We start from the raw sequence: 18,435 nt of genomic DNA, 5'->3' as shown, positions 1-18,435 counted from the left end.
GAGAGCTCAAACTCTATGGAACTCTTTTGTGTACGAGATTCAGAAACATATATATATGTATATATATTTATTTTGTTTTATTTGTTTACCTAGGAGAAGAAGATATTAGTATTTTATCATTTCAATTATTACATTCCTCAAGAGTATAGTCATCACTGTCATATTTGTTCAGCAACATTATGCCAAGTAAGCTATAAGAGAGTCTGAATAGGATACGCAGTTTCCTGGAGATAAGTGAATACTTCAAAAACAAGAACGATTCCTGTTATAACTCATATAACAACATTTTAAATTGCATATATAATTGTGAGGTTATCCAAATATATAATCTCCAAATTATAAGACATAGCCTTTAAACTCATATTCTGGTTTTAAAAACAACTTTATTTAGAACAATTCAGTGTACTGATTTCCTAGGATTATTAGTTTGTATTCCAAAAATATAAACAGATAAAAAGAACAACATAAAAAGTATTACACTGCAATATTAATATGAACTGATATTTATAAATAAAAATGATTTATTTTTGTTTAAATTGCCATATTCACTATTGTGGCATATTTTGATAATTTATTTGAACAACCTGGTTTGTGATATTTAACTTAATTAGAAGATATTTCTTTAATTAGTTTATAAACCGGTTAAGTGAGAGATTCTTCCTTTTCTATCTAGCCTTCATGAATAATGTGCTATTCTTAACCAATAATTATCACGTTATTGACGATACCATTTACTTATTCGGAGAAGAGAAACATCTTAATAGTTTTTTTTCCTAATACCTATCAAATTCTTCACATTTTGCCAAATTTATAACAAGATTTGATATAAATAAAAAAAAACATCTGTTCTCTTTTTTGCTTCTACCGGTGGGTGGGACGTGAACCGGAAGTGACGAATGTGACGAATAGTTTTTAAGCCACGTAAAACTACTTTTTATTTTTAAAAATTGTTCTCAGTCTCACAATTTCACAACATGTATATACGATAACAGTTTGAGCCGTCGTTGATTTGTAAATACATGTTTTTAAGAAAATTGAAAACTAGTTTGACCTCAATACCCAGAATGCATTGCGCTCTTGCCATCTTGTCGAGTGGTTGGGTTAGAAGAGCGGCAGGCAGCAGTTAGCTACCAATTAGCTTAGTTCTCCACTGGCTGTGGTAAAGTGGTTATCTGTCAGCTAGCTGCCACTAGCAGCTGCCAAAAGTGAGCTGTCCACACAGAGAGAGGCGACACTTCAGCGACTTTGAGACGTTTTCTCTGTCTCCTGCTGGAGTTTATGTTCTTTTTGGACAGACAATGGATTTGTTTACATCATGATGTCGCACATGCTGGTACCGGAGTAGGGGAAACTAGCTAACGTCAGCTAACTCTGCTAGTCTACACTTATAGCTGAGAGAGAACACCGGGCCCGCCTCAGACTAAAGTACCGGTGGCAGCTGCTGAACAAGAACTTCAACAAAGGCCTGCTTTCAACTTCGCTGCCGGGACACAGGGGAGGCCGACGAGGTGTCAGAGAGGCCGGGGTAGGAGCAGCAGTCGCCGCGGAAGATTTGGGGAGTTTCGCAGGGTCTGTCCCCGGTTGTGACACTTTTCTCCGACAAGGGAGAGGAAGAGAAACGTTATGGAAATGTCCTGTGACGGTACGTGTCTGTGTCACATCCCTCAACTGTGAGTTACTTCGCAAGACATTAGTCCAGCACTTTATTTAACCGGGAGCTGACAGACCCGAGACAAATAGTCAACATGTCGAAAATGCCGGCGAAGAAGAAAAGTTGTTTTCAGATCACGAGTGTAACGCAGGCTCAGGTGGCGGCCAGCAGCATCACGGACGATACTGAGAGCCTGGACGACGAGTCCCGCACAGAGGACGTGTCGTCGGAAATATTTGACGTTTGTCGGGCAGACCTTGGGGTGTGTGAGAGGAGCTCTTCAGAGGAAACCTTAAACAGCGTTACGTTAGGGGAGCCTCCGGACGGCCAGACGCCCACCACGGGTCCTGTCAACGGGGGACTCTGTTATAAAAGTATAGGCACTAGTCGTGTCACCCCACATAATGTAGCAGGAAGTGTGCCTGTGGCAGCTACAACTCAGCCTTTTGTTCCGAGCCCAGCCACCCATCCGCCAGTCACCAGTACAGTCCCTGCTGCCAGTGTGGCTCACACAGCTCCTGGGAACACAACCAGCTGCAGTTCCCGTTTCAGGGTCATTAAACTTGACCATGGCACTGGTGAGCCCTTCAGACGGGGCAGGTGGACATGCACTGAGTTCTATGAGAGAGATTCAGATTCAAATCGGACTGTGGATAGCATAAAGCCAGCTGTGACCCTTGATCACAGTACGGACAGGGACAGTGGGCTAGGGGCCACCTGTAACTCTGTGGTTATTAGCTGTACTTTTTCTGCACAGGCTTTGGAGAACACCTCTGACAGTGGCTACTCTGTTGCCCATCCCGCTCACTCCAACCATTCAGAGCCTCTGCAGCAAGGCTACAGCTTGTCTCCTCAGATAGGGAACGGAGCAAGTGCCTTTCACCCCACAGGGTATCCACCTCCAGCATCCCAACAGGCCCAGACCTTCCTCTCTAACAGCCTCAATGGTGTGCACCATGGTGGTCCTATTATGCCTCCTGCCATGCAGGCCCAACAGTTTGCCTATTCTACTCCTCCTCCTGGCCACTCATCTGGCCAGCAGGACTATCGTCAGCAGCACTTTGTCTCAAGCACTCAAAACCTTCCCATATCTGCCCTCTCTATGGGGCCTCTAACCAGCCAGGTATCATCGCCTCTAATCCCCCCTGCTGGTGCTGGGGCCCAAGTGCCAGGCGGAGAGGCAGCCTCAGCCCAGGGGCTTCTGATGCAAGCAGGCAATACAGGAAGTGGCCAACAACAGTATGTCAGCCAGACTCAGCCTTCAGGAGGGTTAGGCATTGCCCCTGCACCTTCTGTCCTCACCTCCTCCTACAACAGTGTCCAGAACGCACCTTCCACAGTGCCCAATGCAAACCACAACAACAACCCTCCGGGAGCTCCAAGTCAGGGGCCCAGCACAGGAGGGCTTGTAAAGCCCCAAGGAGTCCACAGAGGAGCAACAACAGGCCTTCCCTCCATCTTCAGCAACCATGTAGAAGATAGCAGGCAGAAGTCTGATGGACTCCCTCAGCGCAGCGCCATTGTGATGCCAGGGAAAGATGGTGTAATACCTTTCCTCACCGATGGCTTCAACCTTCCCAATCCTGCTGTCAACAGTCTGTTTGGCATCCACATAACCATGGATGTGGATGAGGACAGGTAAGAAGGCTTAACATTTAAAAATAGGCTTTGTGAAATAAGTCCACTTCCTTTAACCTTTTTGTTCGGCTGTGAACAATGCAATATTATAGCGTTGACATCGGTTTTTCTACGAGTCTCTTAACCTGGAATAGCACTGATAAATTGTTTGAGGTACTAAATGTTTCTAGAAGTTTTCCCTCATATTGAAAATTATTTTTGCATTCTAATGCAGTATGGTTGTGCTCCACACTGTGGAGGAAGCTTCTCCCTTCATAGGCACACTATAACAGTTTGGTTGTATTTAAGGAACAAAAAAGTTCTTATAAGTTTATGTTGCTAAGTCTAAAGTTGTAAAGAGAGAATGTGGGGTTAGACAGGTAGTGAGTGAGCAAATTAAAACTGGCAGAGACAAGAGGAATATAAGACACAAAACATTGGATAGTAACTTGCCTCTTTACACACCCATAGCCCCCTCCCTCTAGCCTCTATTCAATCATATAGGCTCTTTGGGTTTAGGGGGGCGTTACAAGCATCTGGATAAGTTACAACACAGGCAGTAGCTGTGTTTTGTAGCTGAGAAGGGAATAACTCTCCAAACGTAGGCGGTTGTTTTTATTCTCCTGTCTGTCTAGGAGAGACAGTTGGCACACTTACCCTGGGCTATTATCCCAGCCTCACAACTTAATACTTTGTAAATAAAAAGTCTTACTTTGCTTTCATTGCTCTCCTAATGTACACACTGCAGCTATTTTTGGGGTCTGTCCGATGGTCTTCACACAGCTTGAGCTGAAGTGTTGCCACTCTTGGCCATTGCAGCAAGAGTAGGATAAGCATTGTTTGAGCCAAGAATGACCTAAATGGGATTGACACACACACACACACACACACACACACACACACACACACACACACACACAGTATTTATATTATTCATATCTCCCTCAGACTTTATCAATTTGGCTCTCTTCTTATTTCAGTGCTTATTATGAATATTTAAAGCCTCAGAAAGAGGTGTTTGTGTGCATTTGGAGGTTGAGGCCAGATTTATTTGATCACTTATTTCAGATTTTCCAGAAGCGAATCATTGTTTACTGAGAGAGAGTCAGTATCAAACATGTGATGACGCTGTGCAGAGGGCAGAAACATTGTGTATCGTCCCTGATTTAATGAGGAACAGCCAGTGCCCGTTTCCTAGTAATCTCGGTGTGTGTGTGTGTGTGTGTGTGTGTGTGTGTGTGTGTGTGTGTGTGTGTGTGTGTGTGTGTGTGTGTGTGTGTGTGTGTGGCTGATGACACCAGTGGCTGTCTGCGTAGCTATGGTGACGCTGGCAGCAGGACAGGACAGGACGTGTCAGGAGGTGGAGAGGACAGACGCACACCTGTTGCAATGATAGTAGGCATGTAAGCCACCTGACAGAGCCAGGCTGAATCAGCAGGACGCTGTGTGCGTGCTGCTCTGAGTCCTTAGGCGCTTTCACACCGGAGTACTTTTCCCGTTTGGTTCCGTTAGTGCCTGGAATTTTGCATTCACACAAAAAAGAGAACTTAGTTCAGAGAACTTTTACCCCAATTTTTAGTGCCTGCTAGAGAGATGGGACTATCCTGGGGAGAAAAAAAGTACCCATTTCTATTGGCTGGGCGAATTGCAAATCACGGCCCGTAAAGCTCTGAAACGTTTTTTTGAAGCCGCCATTGTATTTGCTGGCATTAGAATGTTTAGCATTAGCCCCGCGCACCAACGGAGAGAGAATAACTTATGGCAACACAAAAAAAACCATTGGAATGATAAGGAGGTGTCGGCGTTCTGGCGATTTAATCGGAAGGCTTCAGTAGAAGCTGCTGGCAGTCCCAGCAGTCCCCAGCTCTGGGGACTTCCGGCCGGGGACTTCGGGTGGCAGTATATGCCGTGAAGTTGTTTGCGGCCTGCCAGTAAACCCAAAGAAGAAGAAGTGACTTCAGCGGCTTCATTTGCGTAATCTTCCCTCGGGAACTTGTTCCGGTGTAAACGCGATCGGCTCTTATACCTTATTCACACTTAACGCAACTCCGGTTCAAGCTCCATGCTAGAGCTTTTCAGGTTCAGAACCGGTTCTTCGGTTTAGCTCCGGCTCTTTTCACACTGCCCAGAGTCCGACTGGTGCTGCGTCATTGCGTCATCGTTTGCGTCATGACTTAACCGTTTGCGTGCCTGCTTCATAAAGCCGAACCGCGTGGAAACCCCTCACAGCTGACACCGACAACAACAACAATGGCCGATTGTGCTCCAGCTTCCTCTATGCCTCTTCAGAAGACCAGATTCCCAGTAGGTAGCTGGTCTCTTCAGTGGACCACTGCTGCTTGTTAAGTTTCTCCATCGTTGTGTACAAACTGGATAAAACGCCGGCTTTTTGTTGTTGTTCAGGAGTTGATCCCGCCCCTGCCCCCCCCCGCCTCGACGTAAGCGTGACGTATGTGGTGCTTTTGCTCTGGCCGGAACAATTTTTTGGTGCTCGAAATGAACCGGATTCCGGAGCTAAGAGGCTGCTCCGCTGCGGTGTGAAGAGGAAAACCCGGTGCTTTTCAAGCTCCAGCTCCGAACCGGCCCTGAAACACCGTTGGTGTGAATGAGGTATTAGTTCCATAGGGGTACTAAGTGCTGGCACTAAGTACGGCAAAGTACTTGGTGTGAAAGTGGCTCTTGTTAGGCCGTCCATGTCCATGTTGACACATCAGCCTAATGAAGTGTTGACTCGTTGCTGACCAGTTAAGCATTTAAGCTACGCCTTTTTCTTCAATGCACACTTCTTCATTTTCCTGTCAGATTGGAAGTCATAGATACTTAAAACTGCAGACTGGTCTTACAATACTTTGTTAAATAGGGTCCAAAACTAGAGCAGCTATAATTAAAGTGTTTATTTTACGCCTTTTTTAAATCTAATTGAACATCCTTGGTCTAGTCAGTAAGTCAGCATAAATGTTCCAGAGCTTATTTTAATTTACTAAAAATGGTTTTCCTCAAAGTGTAGTACAATTTGCAACACACTTCCTTGTTGATCACAGTGCACCAAACGTTTGTACAATGCATCAGCAGGCTTGGTCCTATATTAGCTTGTTGGACATTAACATTATGGACACTATGAAAAAAGGTTTATATTAAGACTGGATAAGCCCACACTTTTTAACACGTTTAAATGTATCCTAATTTGAATTTATCAGTTTTAATTACATGCCTTTCTTGTAAATCTCATCGAGCACGAAAATAAAACACCTTGACATATTTCATGGAACACACACAAATATAAAGGGACACAGATTTTGTAACTCTTCTCGTCAGAGGTGCATTGTTATGTATACGAGTAAAATAATCTGTTTCATTGTTTGGTTCTGTTCTGAGTTAGAGTCCATCACAAAAGTGGAACAAAGCATTGTGGGTGTGGAGTGGTGAGATTACAATGATTTCCCCTCAGCTTGTAATGGTTAGCATCTCTGCTCCGCTGCGTCTCTGCCAATAAAGTGATGAAACTGCCTCTGGGAAAAATGAGTTTCCCTCAATGGGAGCATTCGGCCGTTAACTCAATTATTCCTCACAGGACAGACAAACTTCCCCTTCCCTTGTGTTATCTTAATTAAGAGTAATTATTAATTCATCATGTTTACTTTTCTTGGGCTAAAGAACACTTGTATTTAAATTGTACAGTGGGGAGGAATGCAGTCTGAAGTGAATTCCGGCATAAAAATGTGCTTTTTATCATAAAATTGTATTCAAAGGAGCAAAACAAGCTGTAATCCAAATGGATTTTTCAAAGTGAAAATATGAAATACATCATTGATTAATGTTAATTTTCGAGGATTGATTTGTACGGTGATAAGAACCTCCCTTCAGCCACCATGCCTCCACATTTTAAAATACTGTCTTGCTTTTATGAGACTTTTACTCTTCTATCTGAAAGGGCTAGACGCAGGCACACCATCCCTTCCTCTCCCTCTCCCACACAAACAGCCTGACACTGTTGGTTGCTGTTTTTCTTGAGGCACGATAGTATTGTTGTAGCAAGGGCATGTCTTGGATGATGAGAAGGTGGTTTGAATGATTATAGTACGTTTGCACCTCAAGGCTTTTTGAAAATGACCCTGCCTCATCTCTGTGCTCACATTCATACTTGAAACCCAGTTTAGCCACAGTCCTCTGTGAGCTTCTGACGAGTATGAAATACAAGCCTGGGTGAAGGTTATTGTTCCTTGTCATCATAGGGATTCAAACCTTTTAACCATCTAGTCCCAAGTGGGGTTTTATAAACTTGAGTTTGTTTCCGCCGGAATTAAAGACTGCCGTTTATATCAGCAAACAAAACCATGAACTTGGGCCAACAAAAGGAAAGTAAACTAGCTGCTATGTTTACAAACCTGCTCAACTAGCCTGATAGCCGACATATGATGTCACACTGCAATTGTGGAAACTCAAACACCTACAAGATTAATTTCTCCTCACACACATTGAATGTCACACAACATTGCAATATGATTTGAAGCTTTCTGAAAGGTCAGCTGTGAGTCTATATTGGTCGAATTGTGAGCCATCCATCTCCAACTATGGTGACTGCAGAGGCGCCTGCACTTTGGATTAACAATGGTTCAATTGGTTGAGTCATCTTGGGAAGAAACACTTGAAGTTTCTCTTTTGCGAAGCTGGACAAGCATAAGTGTTGAATGTTGGTGAGATGAGCAGAGTTGTAATACTCACTTCAGCAGATGACTTTAAAAACTCTGAAATCACTTGTTTTGCCTGCTTGAAATCACATTTTCAAGTGTTTTTATTGACTAACGTTAAAACACAAGTTATTATATTAAAAAAAAGCTAAATGTTGCCAGCTCTTTCCCAATGGATTTAGCTAGTAGCACTAGCTCCAAAAGTCACTAAATCTATTATCTAATTTAATTTATTAATCTATCTAATTCTCTTAAGTTTGCAACGCTGACGTTCTGTCCCTTCAGTCCTCTTTTCAAAACCACTCCCCCAAAATGATCATTATGAACGTTAACAACGGAGATGGCTATTGTTAGTCAGTGTTCATTTAAATGAACTCCCATGACATACATTGTAAACCAAATAATAATCACAAAGGGCTTTCATTTCAATGTAACATTTTTAAACAAAAAACACTTGTATTGCTTGTCTACAACATTTGCTTAAACTACATCCCCAGAATCGTAAGAAAATTAGATTTCTTCTTTCATATGTCAATTTAATTGAGTTGTCTTCATTGTTTGTCTAAATATGCATTAATACTTGTACTGTAGCGACTCTGAACATTTCCCCTCTTGGCAGTTTGACAGTTTAACACAAAGGGGGAGGGAGTGAGGACAGGGTGGGATGGAGAGTCAGGTGTGTGTGCGTGAATGTGTGTGTTGTAGTTTGTTTGCTGCAGTGCCTGGAAACAAGGGAGCAGCTTATTTTCCACAGATAGCTGACCTGCCTGAACTTCCAGGGGACACATTCCAGGATCCCTGAATGGCTGTGATTGTGGGATGCCCTGGGCTGAGCAGACGGCGGGGCAGTTTACACACACGCGGCTGCTACATGCAGCAACACACGGCGGGGATGGCGGAGAGAAGCGCTCCAAGGTGTGGTTAAATGTTACCCGTCTTGAGGTGGACAATGCTCGTTGCCAATAGTATTTAGCATGTAAGGGCGGTAACACGAGCAATTTGTCTAAAATTTAGCAAAAGTGCACCACATTCAGACGGAGGAATGCACCGGGTTTGACATGTCTTTCTAGTAGCTATTTATCCCCATCCACGCATAACTTTTCCACGTCAGCAACACACGCAGTTAACACAATTATACAAACATGGGTTAATGATTAGAGGTAACTGAGTTATTTATTTTGTTAAAGTTTCAGTTATTCTGTTATCACATTATTTAATACGATTTGTTAAAATATTGTTGTTTCTTTTGATGTGAACAAAAAAAGCAATGTTAATTTTGTTCAAAATGTGTTTAGTTGATTTAATAATATATGTATTTTTGAATCAAGTATTCATCTCTTTGTCTTATGTCTTATCGTCTTCATTGTTAGTTTCCACATGCCTAAACAACCTCAAGCTAAATCTAAAAGTTGATGGCTAAATCAGAGCTTTTGAGAAATTGTGCAAGGCATAATAGTCCGAATAGTCGATTAATCGCTTCATTAATCGATAGATTAATCGATTATCAAATTAGTCGTTTCTTGCAGCCCTAGATAATAGCAGCTTGAATATTGAGTATATCGGCAATCGCCACTTGGGCTGACACTGGCTGTACTAAAACATTCGGCCAAACCATAAAACACAAATATACAAAGTCACTATCTTCAGAGTAAGCATAGTCAATCATTTGTGGCTTGCTCATAATGTTGTAGAGTGAGTGTAAAGAAAGGAATTAGTTTTAAGAGGCTGCAGTTACCTGTTGAACATCTACAGCAGTGTACTGTGTTCGTCGATTTTGTGTGTGCAAAATAAAATACCCTGATCCACAGCATCTCAGTGCACCATCTCTGAGGGGTTTGAGATTCATCAGTCCACCATGTGTTTTAAATAAATGGCCTTTCTTTACCCAAATTCAACACCAGATAGTCCTTGTTAATATAATCAAGAACTATTGCTTGGATTCTCAGCCCAAACCAGATAAGGCCTGACTTTTGGCCAGGCTGCAATTTCTCAAAATTCCCACAGGCTTGAATGTGGCGGTTTTGCATCGATTTCTCTATGTTTTTGGTTTCTCTCGGCAATGGCATATAGGAGTTGTGCAGTGCTGAACATTCGGTAGGAGAACATGATGCAGGTTGGAGATTGTTTCCAAGTATTTGTTTCCACACTGAAAAGACTTTTTCCTAGAAGCTTCATTGATTCGTTTGATATTCAGAAGCACATACGTTTAAACGGCTATCTGAAATGTTACTATTAGTTTGATCTAGACATCGTCAAAGTCTATCTTTGTGAAACTGGCTAGCTTCGTATATAAATAGTTACGTTGGAAAATTTGGAGACATCATCCTTATTTGAAAGAAAATTGTATAAGGGCCATTTTGAAATAACAGCATGCAACCCTTGAGCTAAACACCTGTAGCCTCTGGCTGTTTCTGGTGACATTGACATATGTGTGTGCTGCTTCTGCTGCAGATCTAAAACAACAGCATGGGACACACCGTCAAGGGTGATATCTTTAAGTACTCTAACACTTGTTTGAACTTTCCAAATAGGTCATTTAAGTAACAAGCCTTGCTTATTTCCGATTTTGTCTCTTACCCGGGTTGGTTTACGGTAAAGTCAGATATTTTGATACAAAGTTGAGGAAGTGAAAGAGAGAAAAACTACCACTGGGCAGAACTGGCCCCATGTCCGCTTGTCTTGCTAATTGTAAGCAATAATATATCTCAATGTGAGACATAGTATATGTTTAGGAGCAAATAAAGCACAAACGGGAATGGGAAGAAAAAAAAAAAATGCAAATGAGTTGGGTTAAATAGAAGTGGTAAGGTGCTTCAGCAGTTCTGGGACAATCCCTTTTTTGGAGGCTTTTAAAGAGCTGACCACAGATCTGAGCCAGAGATGTCTTCAGCTCTAAATAGGCTAACCAGTTGCTGGAGAAAATGTTTCACTGTGTGTCTCAGCCATTCATTTAAGTGGGAAGAAAGGGTTTAACAACAGGGTTTCAGTGCATGCACATACACCCCCCCGAGCCCCGAGATGACTGAATACTGAGTAATGAGGATGTGTGGAAAGCATGGCAGGCAGCTGCATTTGAGTCATCCATCCTCTCTGGGCTCTAGCTCTCTTTCAATGGGTGTCGTCTACTGATCTGGTTCACTGGTGCTAGTGACTGTTCATTTGTTCTGTGTGTGTGTTTGTGTGTGTGTGTGTTTGTTTGTTTGTGTGTGTCCTGGTATGACAGTGTGGGATTGGCAGAGAGAGTAGAAGAGAGGCTCCAAGTTTGAAGAAAGAGTGAATAAGAGATTTTAGGGGGTGTTCATGTTTGGCTTCTTCTCGGCGTCTCCAGGGTCTGGGAGTTTTTTTTCTTCAGTGTTTTTAATTTACCCTTCACTGCCTGCTTTGTTTTTTTTCAGTCCATCTCAACCTTCTTCAGAAGGGGTTTTCTAAGGGTAGTAAAGTAGGGATAGAACATGGTCCTTGAATCCACGTGTGACTGGTTTGAATGTTTCGATACCACACTTCTCCATTTCTTTCCACAGAAGTGATGGGGAGTATCTTGTGAAACTAAGGCCAGACGTGAGCTAGATTTGAGTCAAAGTTCTTTGTCAATATCTGAGGGATTTAAATCAAAGGAGTAACATTTTTTTTCTTCTCAAGGATCCCTTGAGTTGGATATCGAAAAGTATTACCAAGAAGGAAAAGCAAATGGTCGATTTATTAAGAAGTGAGATTGCATAAATTAAAGCTGCAATGATTTATCTTGCCATTATTAGTTTAATTATTCGATTGTTTGTTTTCTAGATTTCTACCTCAAGCCCCTCAAAATCCAGAAGTGATTTATTGGCCTCGTCTATCATACAGGCTTCCTGCCCTGAAGGCCAACTAAGGTCATATCTGTTCTACAAGTTCAATCAAACAGTGATGCAGGAAATGCAAATCTGTCAGGGTGCTTTTTTTCTTTCTTCAGCTGAGTAAAGCGCATGTTTTGCAAGAACCTCCGTTTCCTGCTTCGCTTTGATGTCCGTTTTCGTATTCTGTCAAGCACTTCCTCTGTTGTCTTCTTCCTCTTCTTTTTCTCAACTCAACTGGGTTGTCTCGAGCACGTTCTTGCAAGGAAATGGATGTGAGTCATTGTTGCTGGTTAGAGTGACAGTTTATTTGCTCATTTTATTCGGTGGTGCCAAACAGAATTAGCTGTGATTCAGGTTTGATTTGTTATAAGTGCCTGAACTCGTCCTCCTTTTCACCCGGTGAAGCCACCCATATATTTTATCGCTAATCTTTCAACAAATGACTTCCTTTTAATTATGTGGTTTTAAGTGTGTGTGTCAAACTATTGCCACTTCGGATATGACAATTATTTTCATAACTCTTTGTTGAACCTATTGTGTCATGCTGTCGTGAATCAGATTCTGCTCACTTGATTTCTTTGGCCAAACATGCTGAAGTTGTCATTGTGATCATCAGAAGCCTTTTTTGAATTGGTTACTCAAACACTGCAAGTCTTTTTAAGCCGTATGAAAACCTCCATTAGGCATGTTGACCTCCTAGTTAGCATCAGGGTGAGGTGTGAAGACTTGTCTTTCTGAACTTTCACACTGTCATGCCTCTGTATTCCTCATCTGAGTCAGACTCTAAGTTTAACCTGTTAAAACATTTCGACCACATTCTTATCTTCCTTACAACTGTGTAACAGGAACACAAGTGAAAGTAACATCACATGTTAGCACTGCACTTAAAACCCTGTGAGGTTATTTTTGTTTTAAAAAAAACAACCACATTTTTATTGATGTTTATACCATAAATGTTAATCAAACACCGCTTTGCTCTCTTCTCACCCTGCCTCCGTGCACGGCTCTGGCTTAAATTAGGGCATCCAAAAAGACGTGTTCCTTTTGATTTCAGGGAAAGCACTACAACTGAAAGGTCAGTGCATTTTATCATTGAAGTAGGTGGAAACATGTTTGTCAGTGTGAAAGTCCCTGGGATGTCCATTTCATGGGTATGAGAGGCCTTCAAAGACACTAGGCCTGCTGGAAAATGTAATATTTGATAGGATACCTCTCTTCAGTCAGCAGAAATTACTTTTATCCACTGTTGTGTGGATGCTGAAAGACCACATACAACTACTAAGTAGAGTCAGCTAGTAAACGCATTGCTCTGCAGAACCATTGATAGCCAAAAACTCCTCAGTATGACTGTAGTGTGGTTAAGTTAAAGCAGGAAAACACAGGACAGAAAAGGTGCGATACAAGAATGAAAGGATTTGTTGGGCTCAAAGACAGAATTTCTGTCAAAAATGACAGGTTTTTTTAAAGCATTACCCATTTTTAACAAACAAAAACCTCCAAATAACCTTGGCACTGTACACTTCCTGTACTAGAGTCCGCTTTAGATCTAGGAAAGTTTACCTTAGGGCAGTCACTGTAATGCCAACAAGACACACCCAGGGTACGGTATATGTAAGAGAAGTTGTTTGTAAACTTTAACAAGAATCTGCTGAGACATCAATACCCAGGCAACCATCAGTACAACAGCTGAAAGGAACTTTGATCAAAGCCAAAGTATTGTATTGAACAGTTGCAATAACCCTAACATGGCTATAAATATGGCTTCTGGGACCATGTATAACAGACTAAAGGAGGCTATGGTAATGTTTTTTTGAATCAATAACTCCATACAGATGGATGGAACATTTCAGCCCTAATAGTGTTGTCATTACAGTGATCACATGTAACACATCTTCCAACCTAATTAAATACATTTGATGCTGTGTTCAAGACTTAATGTTGTCTAATTGCTTATAGCCCAAACTTGATAATAAAGTTAGATTTTTACATTTACCCGGAATCAGCAGTATGTCTAATCAATCACTGGCCTTCCCGCTCGACCCCATGCAAAGTCACTGAATAGTGACAGTCCAGTTTCATTACACAGCAGCTGACAAGCTGAGGCAGAAACAGACCTCAGGGCCAGTATGGCAGAGTTCACTTGGCCAGCGGCACACTTCAGAAACCAATTCTACACTTTGTTTAACCGGCGGAGTCAATGAACTTGAGCCTGGCTCAGTGAAATTGAGCATATAGGGTGGCTTTGTTGCTCCAGGCTGATGCTATCAGCGGCCTACCATCTGAATGAGAACCCCTCGACCCTGAATTATACTGACTCATCTTTACTCATAGTAACAATTATGTGTAACCAGAGCAGAAATGAACACCCTCTGCTTACGAGAATGCTCATACCAGTGTGACATAGTTTCTCTCGTCTTTCCCTGACTTTACATGTTTGCTTGTCTTTGCTGAGGTGTTGGAGCCTGCTCTAACATTGCTAATGCTTGAGCTGCGATCTTATATACTGAGATTTTTGAAGATGACTCATAAATAACCCAACAGCCCTTTCTGCTCTGTCCTTCGGGCTGTAGCCTCTCACACGAGAGTGGACAGGGATGTGTTGTCAGAGGTTGTTAGCTGCACAGCTGGAGTCTGCCTGACTCGCTATGGCTGCAGGCCCCATGCAGGGGGTCAGGTCCTTTCTGCCATTGAGCCTCTTCCTCTCTCTCCCACGGCATCTCCTAATCACAACATTATGAACTTCAACTGCTGGTCACATTTCAATCCTCCCCCTGCATCGCTCCAGACAAAACATATACTTATGTGATGTGACCAAGGAAAGTTTGGTCTGCATGACATGAACATGCAAATATATATGACACATGTAGTAGTATTTTCACGATATGTAAATTATTCTTGCTAATACATGACTATAATATCTTAATACTATTACTGAGACTTCGGCAAAAACCTTTAGGAAAAGTAATTGAATAATACATGACAGAAAACTTGACTTTTTTCATTCACAAAATAGAAAAATATATTTTTAGACAATGTCAATGCTGGGCAGTCTGGGATGTAAAAAGAAGCGTTGGCATGGGTTAACGCATTTCAATACAACACTGTCTTTCATACACTACCAATACTCATAAAAATGTAGTATTGTACAGTTTTAACAGCAGGGTATCGTGATACCTTTTTAAGTGTGTTTACAGTGTGACACTAGTCACATGTGTGAAGGGATAAAGTCTGCTCAACTCATGCACATTCTACATCTTCAAAGAGGTGGTTGCAGTAAAAACACTTATTTTAAAGGGAGGGGAAGAAAGAAAATTTAATTTGTGTGCTTTCCACTGAAAGCAGAGGCTTTCTTCAAGTGAAGCGAGGGAGTGTGTGCTCACTCAGGTCCATGCAGCAGTTTAAAGATTGAACGGGGTTTACTGGCAAAATCCTGCTTGCGATTCACTCTATTCTTCATCCTGTGAATGTTGAGCCTTGATTGTTAACCTGTCAGAGCACAGGGATTTTTATGGATACACTTGTTGTTATAAGTTCCTGTTACACAGCAGGGAACATCATCAAACCAATATGGTTACATCACTGTTGTTATATCACCTTTTTAATAGAATAATGTTCTTATTGTCTTTTCTGTTTTGCCAACATTTGTCATCACTATTCCAATTAATGTGATATTCTTAACCTTGGATACTATTGCAAATAGTTCTGCATGTTTGACTTGACAGGTGCTTTATGTGTGATAAAGTGTTGCGACACGAACACAGTTTCTCTATTGACAAAAGTTCTGGCTGCTAAATCCCTTGTCAAGCAAACATCACGAGACCAGGGAACGGCCCCTCAGATCTGACAGTTCTGTGTGACTTTCCTTCAGTCGACTGGCCCAACATGAGATCCAGCTTTTCTGTGGCATGTATTTGCAGGGTATTGCTCAATGTGTGAGGTAGTCTGGCACAAAGTAGTATTTTGGTTTTTAAAAATCCAAACTAGGTCACTGTACAATGGCTACATTTAAGGATCTGCTCACCCGTGCCATGCAGTGTTTTAGCTCTGCTGTAGGAAAGCGAAACGCCTTCAGGTGCAAAACATCTATCCACAAAAATGTATTTAAAATAGAATAACAAAAAATAAAACTACACATTAAAAGTGCACTAAACTCTGTAAACGGTGCTTTTGTAATACTGAATAAATTAAAACAGGTTATCAACTATGATATTAAAAAGGAAGCCTAAACTTTTAATAACTAATGTAATAATATTATAAATTTTTATGATTTTCAATTTAAATGGAACCTGTGATTGTTTCAGTCAAATATGACACTTAAAGTGTTTATTTATTTTGGACCCATGAACTTGCTTGGCATACATTTTACTGACCTTTTTATGTGTTTTAATATGATTAATAGGCAGGTATAAAGAAGTATCATATTTTTTTATTACAAACTTTATTATACAGCATTGTTCTGACATCCAAGCAAACTTAATCAACAGCATGATAACATTTGGCTGTGACGCACATTTTAAGGGGAACAGTTTCCACATATCTAGGCAGGTCAATTGACCAAGATAGTATATTAACTTAAAGAGCAACTTCCAGGTTAAAGACACCTGTGAATATATGTGTAGGAAAATGATGTATACACTAGATTTTCAAAAACATATACATAAATATACACTACAGTGACATCTGGCGTCGTTTTTGTAAGACATTTTTACTTCCGCATCAAAAAACCTTCCCCGCGTGACCTCCCGCATGTGATGTAACAAAGGGGAAACAAGGGGGAGAGCGGCGTATTAATAAACATGGATCCCAATGCTAGTTTCGACACAGAAGACACAGAAGAAGTTGAACATGAATATTCGAATGCATATGACGGACCACAACCTTATAATTATTAGCCTGCTAGGCGTCCAAGAGACCAGGAGCAGCCAAGGATTAGAAGAAATAACAGCCATCGGAGAGAAATTGAGCTGTGGTGTGAGGAGAACCAGTGGAGAACTGGGCAGCTCTCTTGGTGAGTGATCGGCGTTAGCTAAAGTCACATCACAACATTGTAAAGTTAGCTATCATATATCAGGCTATAACTAAACTAGCATTGATAATATAGTAACGTTACTGGCAGGACTGTTGATACTGATCCATAACAGAAACGAATGCGCAAGTATCAGCCGTATCTCGCGTTACCTAATGCAAATCCACACTACGGTGCTGTACCGGAGGGGAGAGAGAGAGCAGCGAAGGGGGGGAGAGAGATGTAATACGGTTTCCTGATAAACGTTACCTAATGCAACTCCACACTACCTTCGGAGCTGTACCGGAGGGGAGAGAGAGAGCAAGGAAGGGGCAGCTATCTTGGTGAGTGATCGGCGTTAGCTACAGAATGTTAGCTAACGTCACATCACAACATTGTAAAGTTAGCTATCATATATCAGGCTATAACTAAAGTAGCATTGATAATATAGTAACGTTACTGGCAGGACTGTTGATGAGCTACACATATCAGAGCAGGGAAGGAGGGGGTCTCTTTGTCTGCACAAAACGAACCCAGGACCGAAAGCTAACTAGCTTTCTTTTCCTGTTAGGGAAATAGTGGACTCGATGTCCTGACAGGCTGGTATTTGTGCAACCTGCACAAACACAATACTGCACCATGATTACAAATGGTGAAATACAATGTAAAACTACCGAAAAATACCAGCTCACTAAAACACAACCGCTCAACACAACTGCTCAACGCAACTACTAACTATTCCCGCGGTCAGAGAGCGGTGATGTGTCCCCTTTGTGATGTAATATGACGCGTTTGACGTATGACCTTAAAAAAAAGCCGTTTTTAAGAGCAGAGCTCAAAATTGCTCCTTTCCCTCTGAATTCCTGCCCTTATGTCTCGTAAAACATATCAAATCCTGCATTCACTTTTTTAATTGTAATTTTCAAGCAAGTTTAAGTGCAAATGTAGAAAAAAAACAAAAACCTGCAAGTTGCTCTTTAAGCTTTCGTGGGTTATATCAGAAGTGACCTGAAACGCCCACCTCACATATTTGAGATTTGGTTGGAGTCACGCAAATTGTTAACAAGCTGTGGCCTGAGATAGAGGCTCCTCTGGTCTTCTTTCAACAACAGGAACACCAAGTCAATTCTGACTCTGGTGCGCAGAGACTCACCTTAAGGTCAAGTACCGTCATGAACACATCAGTCCCATTGGTAACGGATAAGTGCCCTCTCAAATGCCTGAGCGGTACACATGAGTTCCCATCACGTATTCTGCTCAATCTTCCTTGGGGCTGTGGGTCAGTGAGAAGGTTTATACATTTGCATTTCACTTTTAACACACTAAGAAGTTAATTTGACTGTCAAATATTTGTTTTCAGCAAAAATGCAAGTTCCAACAGCTCAACTCGGCCGAATCTGTAAAGAATGCAACTTTACACAGAGAATCAGCTGTTCTGCGTAAATACTGCTTTAATATTCAAGAGTCTGGATTATGAGTGACGAGGGCTGCAAATAACAGTTATTATTTATTTTTCATCTGCAGATTATTTTCACAATAATTGTTGTTCCAGGAAATGAAGAAAACAATTTCCAAAATGATATTGCCAAAGCCGTTGGTGACAAAATTATTGTGTAGTCCAACCATTATCCAAGATATTTC

The 18,435-nt window shown here is 41.5% G+C and overlaps 1 protein-coding gene across 2 annotated transcripts in view; it reads left to right on the top strand.

Annotated features, from left to right (window-relative positions):
• Nucleotides 1-1,083: 1,083 nt before the first annotated feature.
• The window catches only part of tsc22d2 (TSC22 domain family 2), a 39,185-nt gene continuing 21,833 nt past the window's right edge, over nucleotides 1,084-18,435 (top strand). For both annotated transcript variants that reach the window (XM_010778666.1, XM_010778665.1), the window contains exon 1: nucleotides 1,084-3,289. In XM_010778666.1, the coding sequence (XP_010776968.1) occupies nucleotides 1,746-3,289 (1,544 nt within the window). In that variant the 5' untranslated portion in view covers nucleotides 1,084-1,745. The remainder of the gene's footprint in view (nucleotides 3,290-18,435) is intronic.

This window comes from Notothenia coriiceps, unplaced genomic scaffold, assembly GCF_000735185.1.
Source record: "Notothenia coriiceps isolate Sejong01 unplaced genomic scaffold, NC01 NC01_scaffold00019353, whole genome shotgun sequence".
Classification (NCBI taxonomy): Eukaryota; Metazoa; Chordata; class Actinopteri; order Perciformes; family Nototheniidae; genus Notothenia; species Notothenia coriiceps.
The sequence above is the reverse complement of the archived record's forward strand: the minus strand, read 5'-3'. Positions and strand labels throughout refer to the sequence as shown.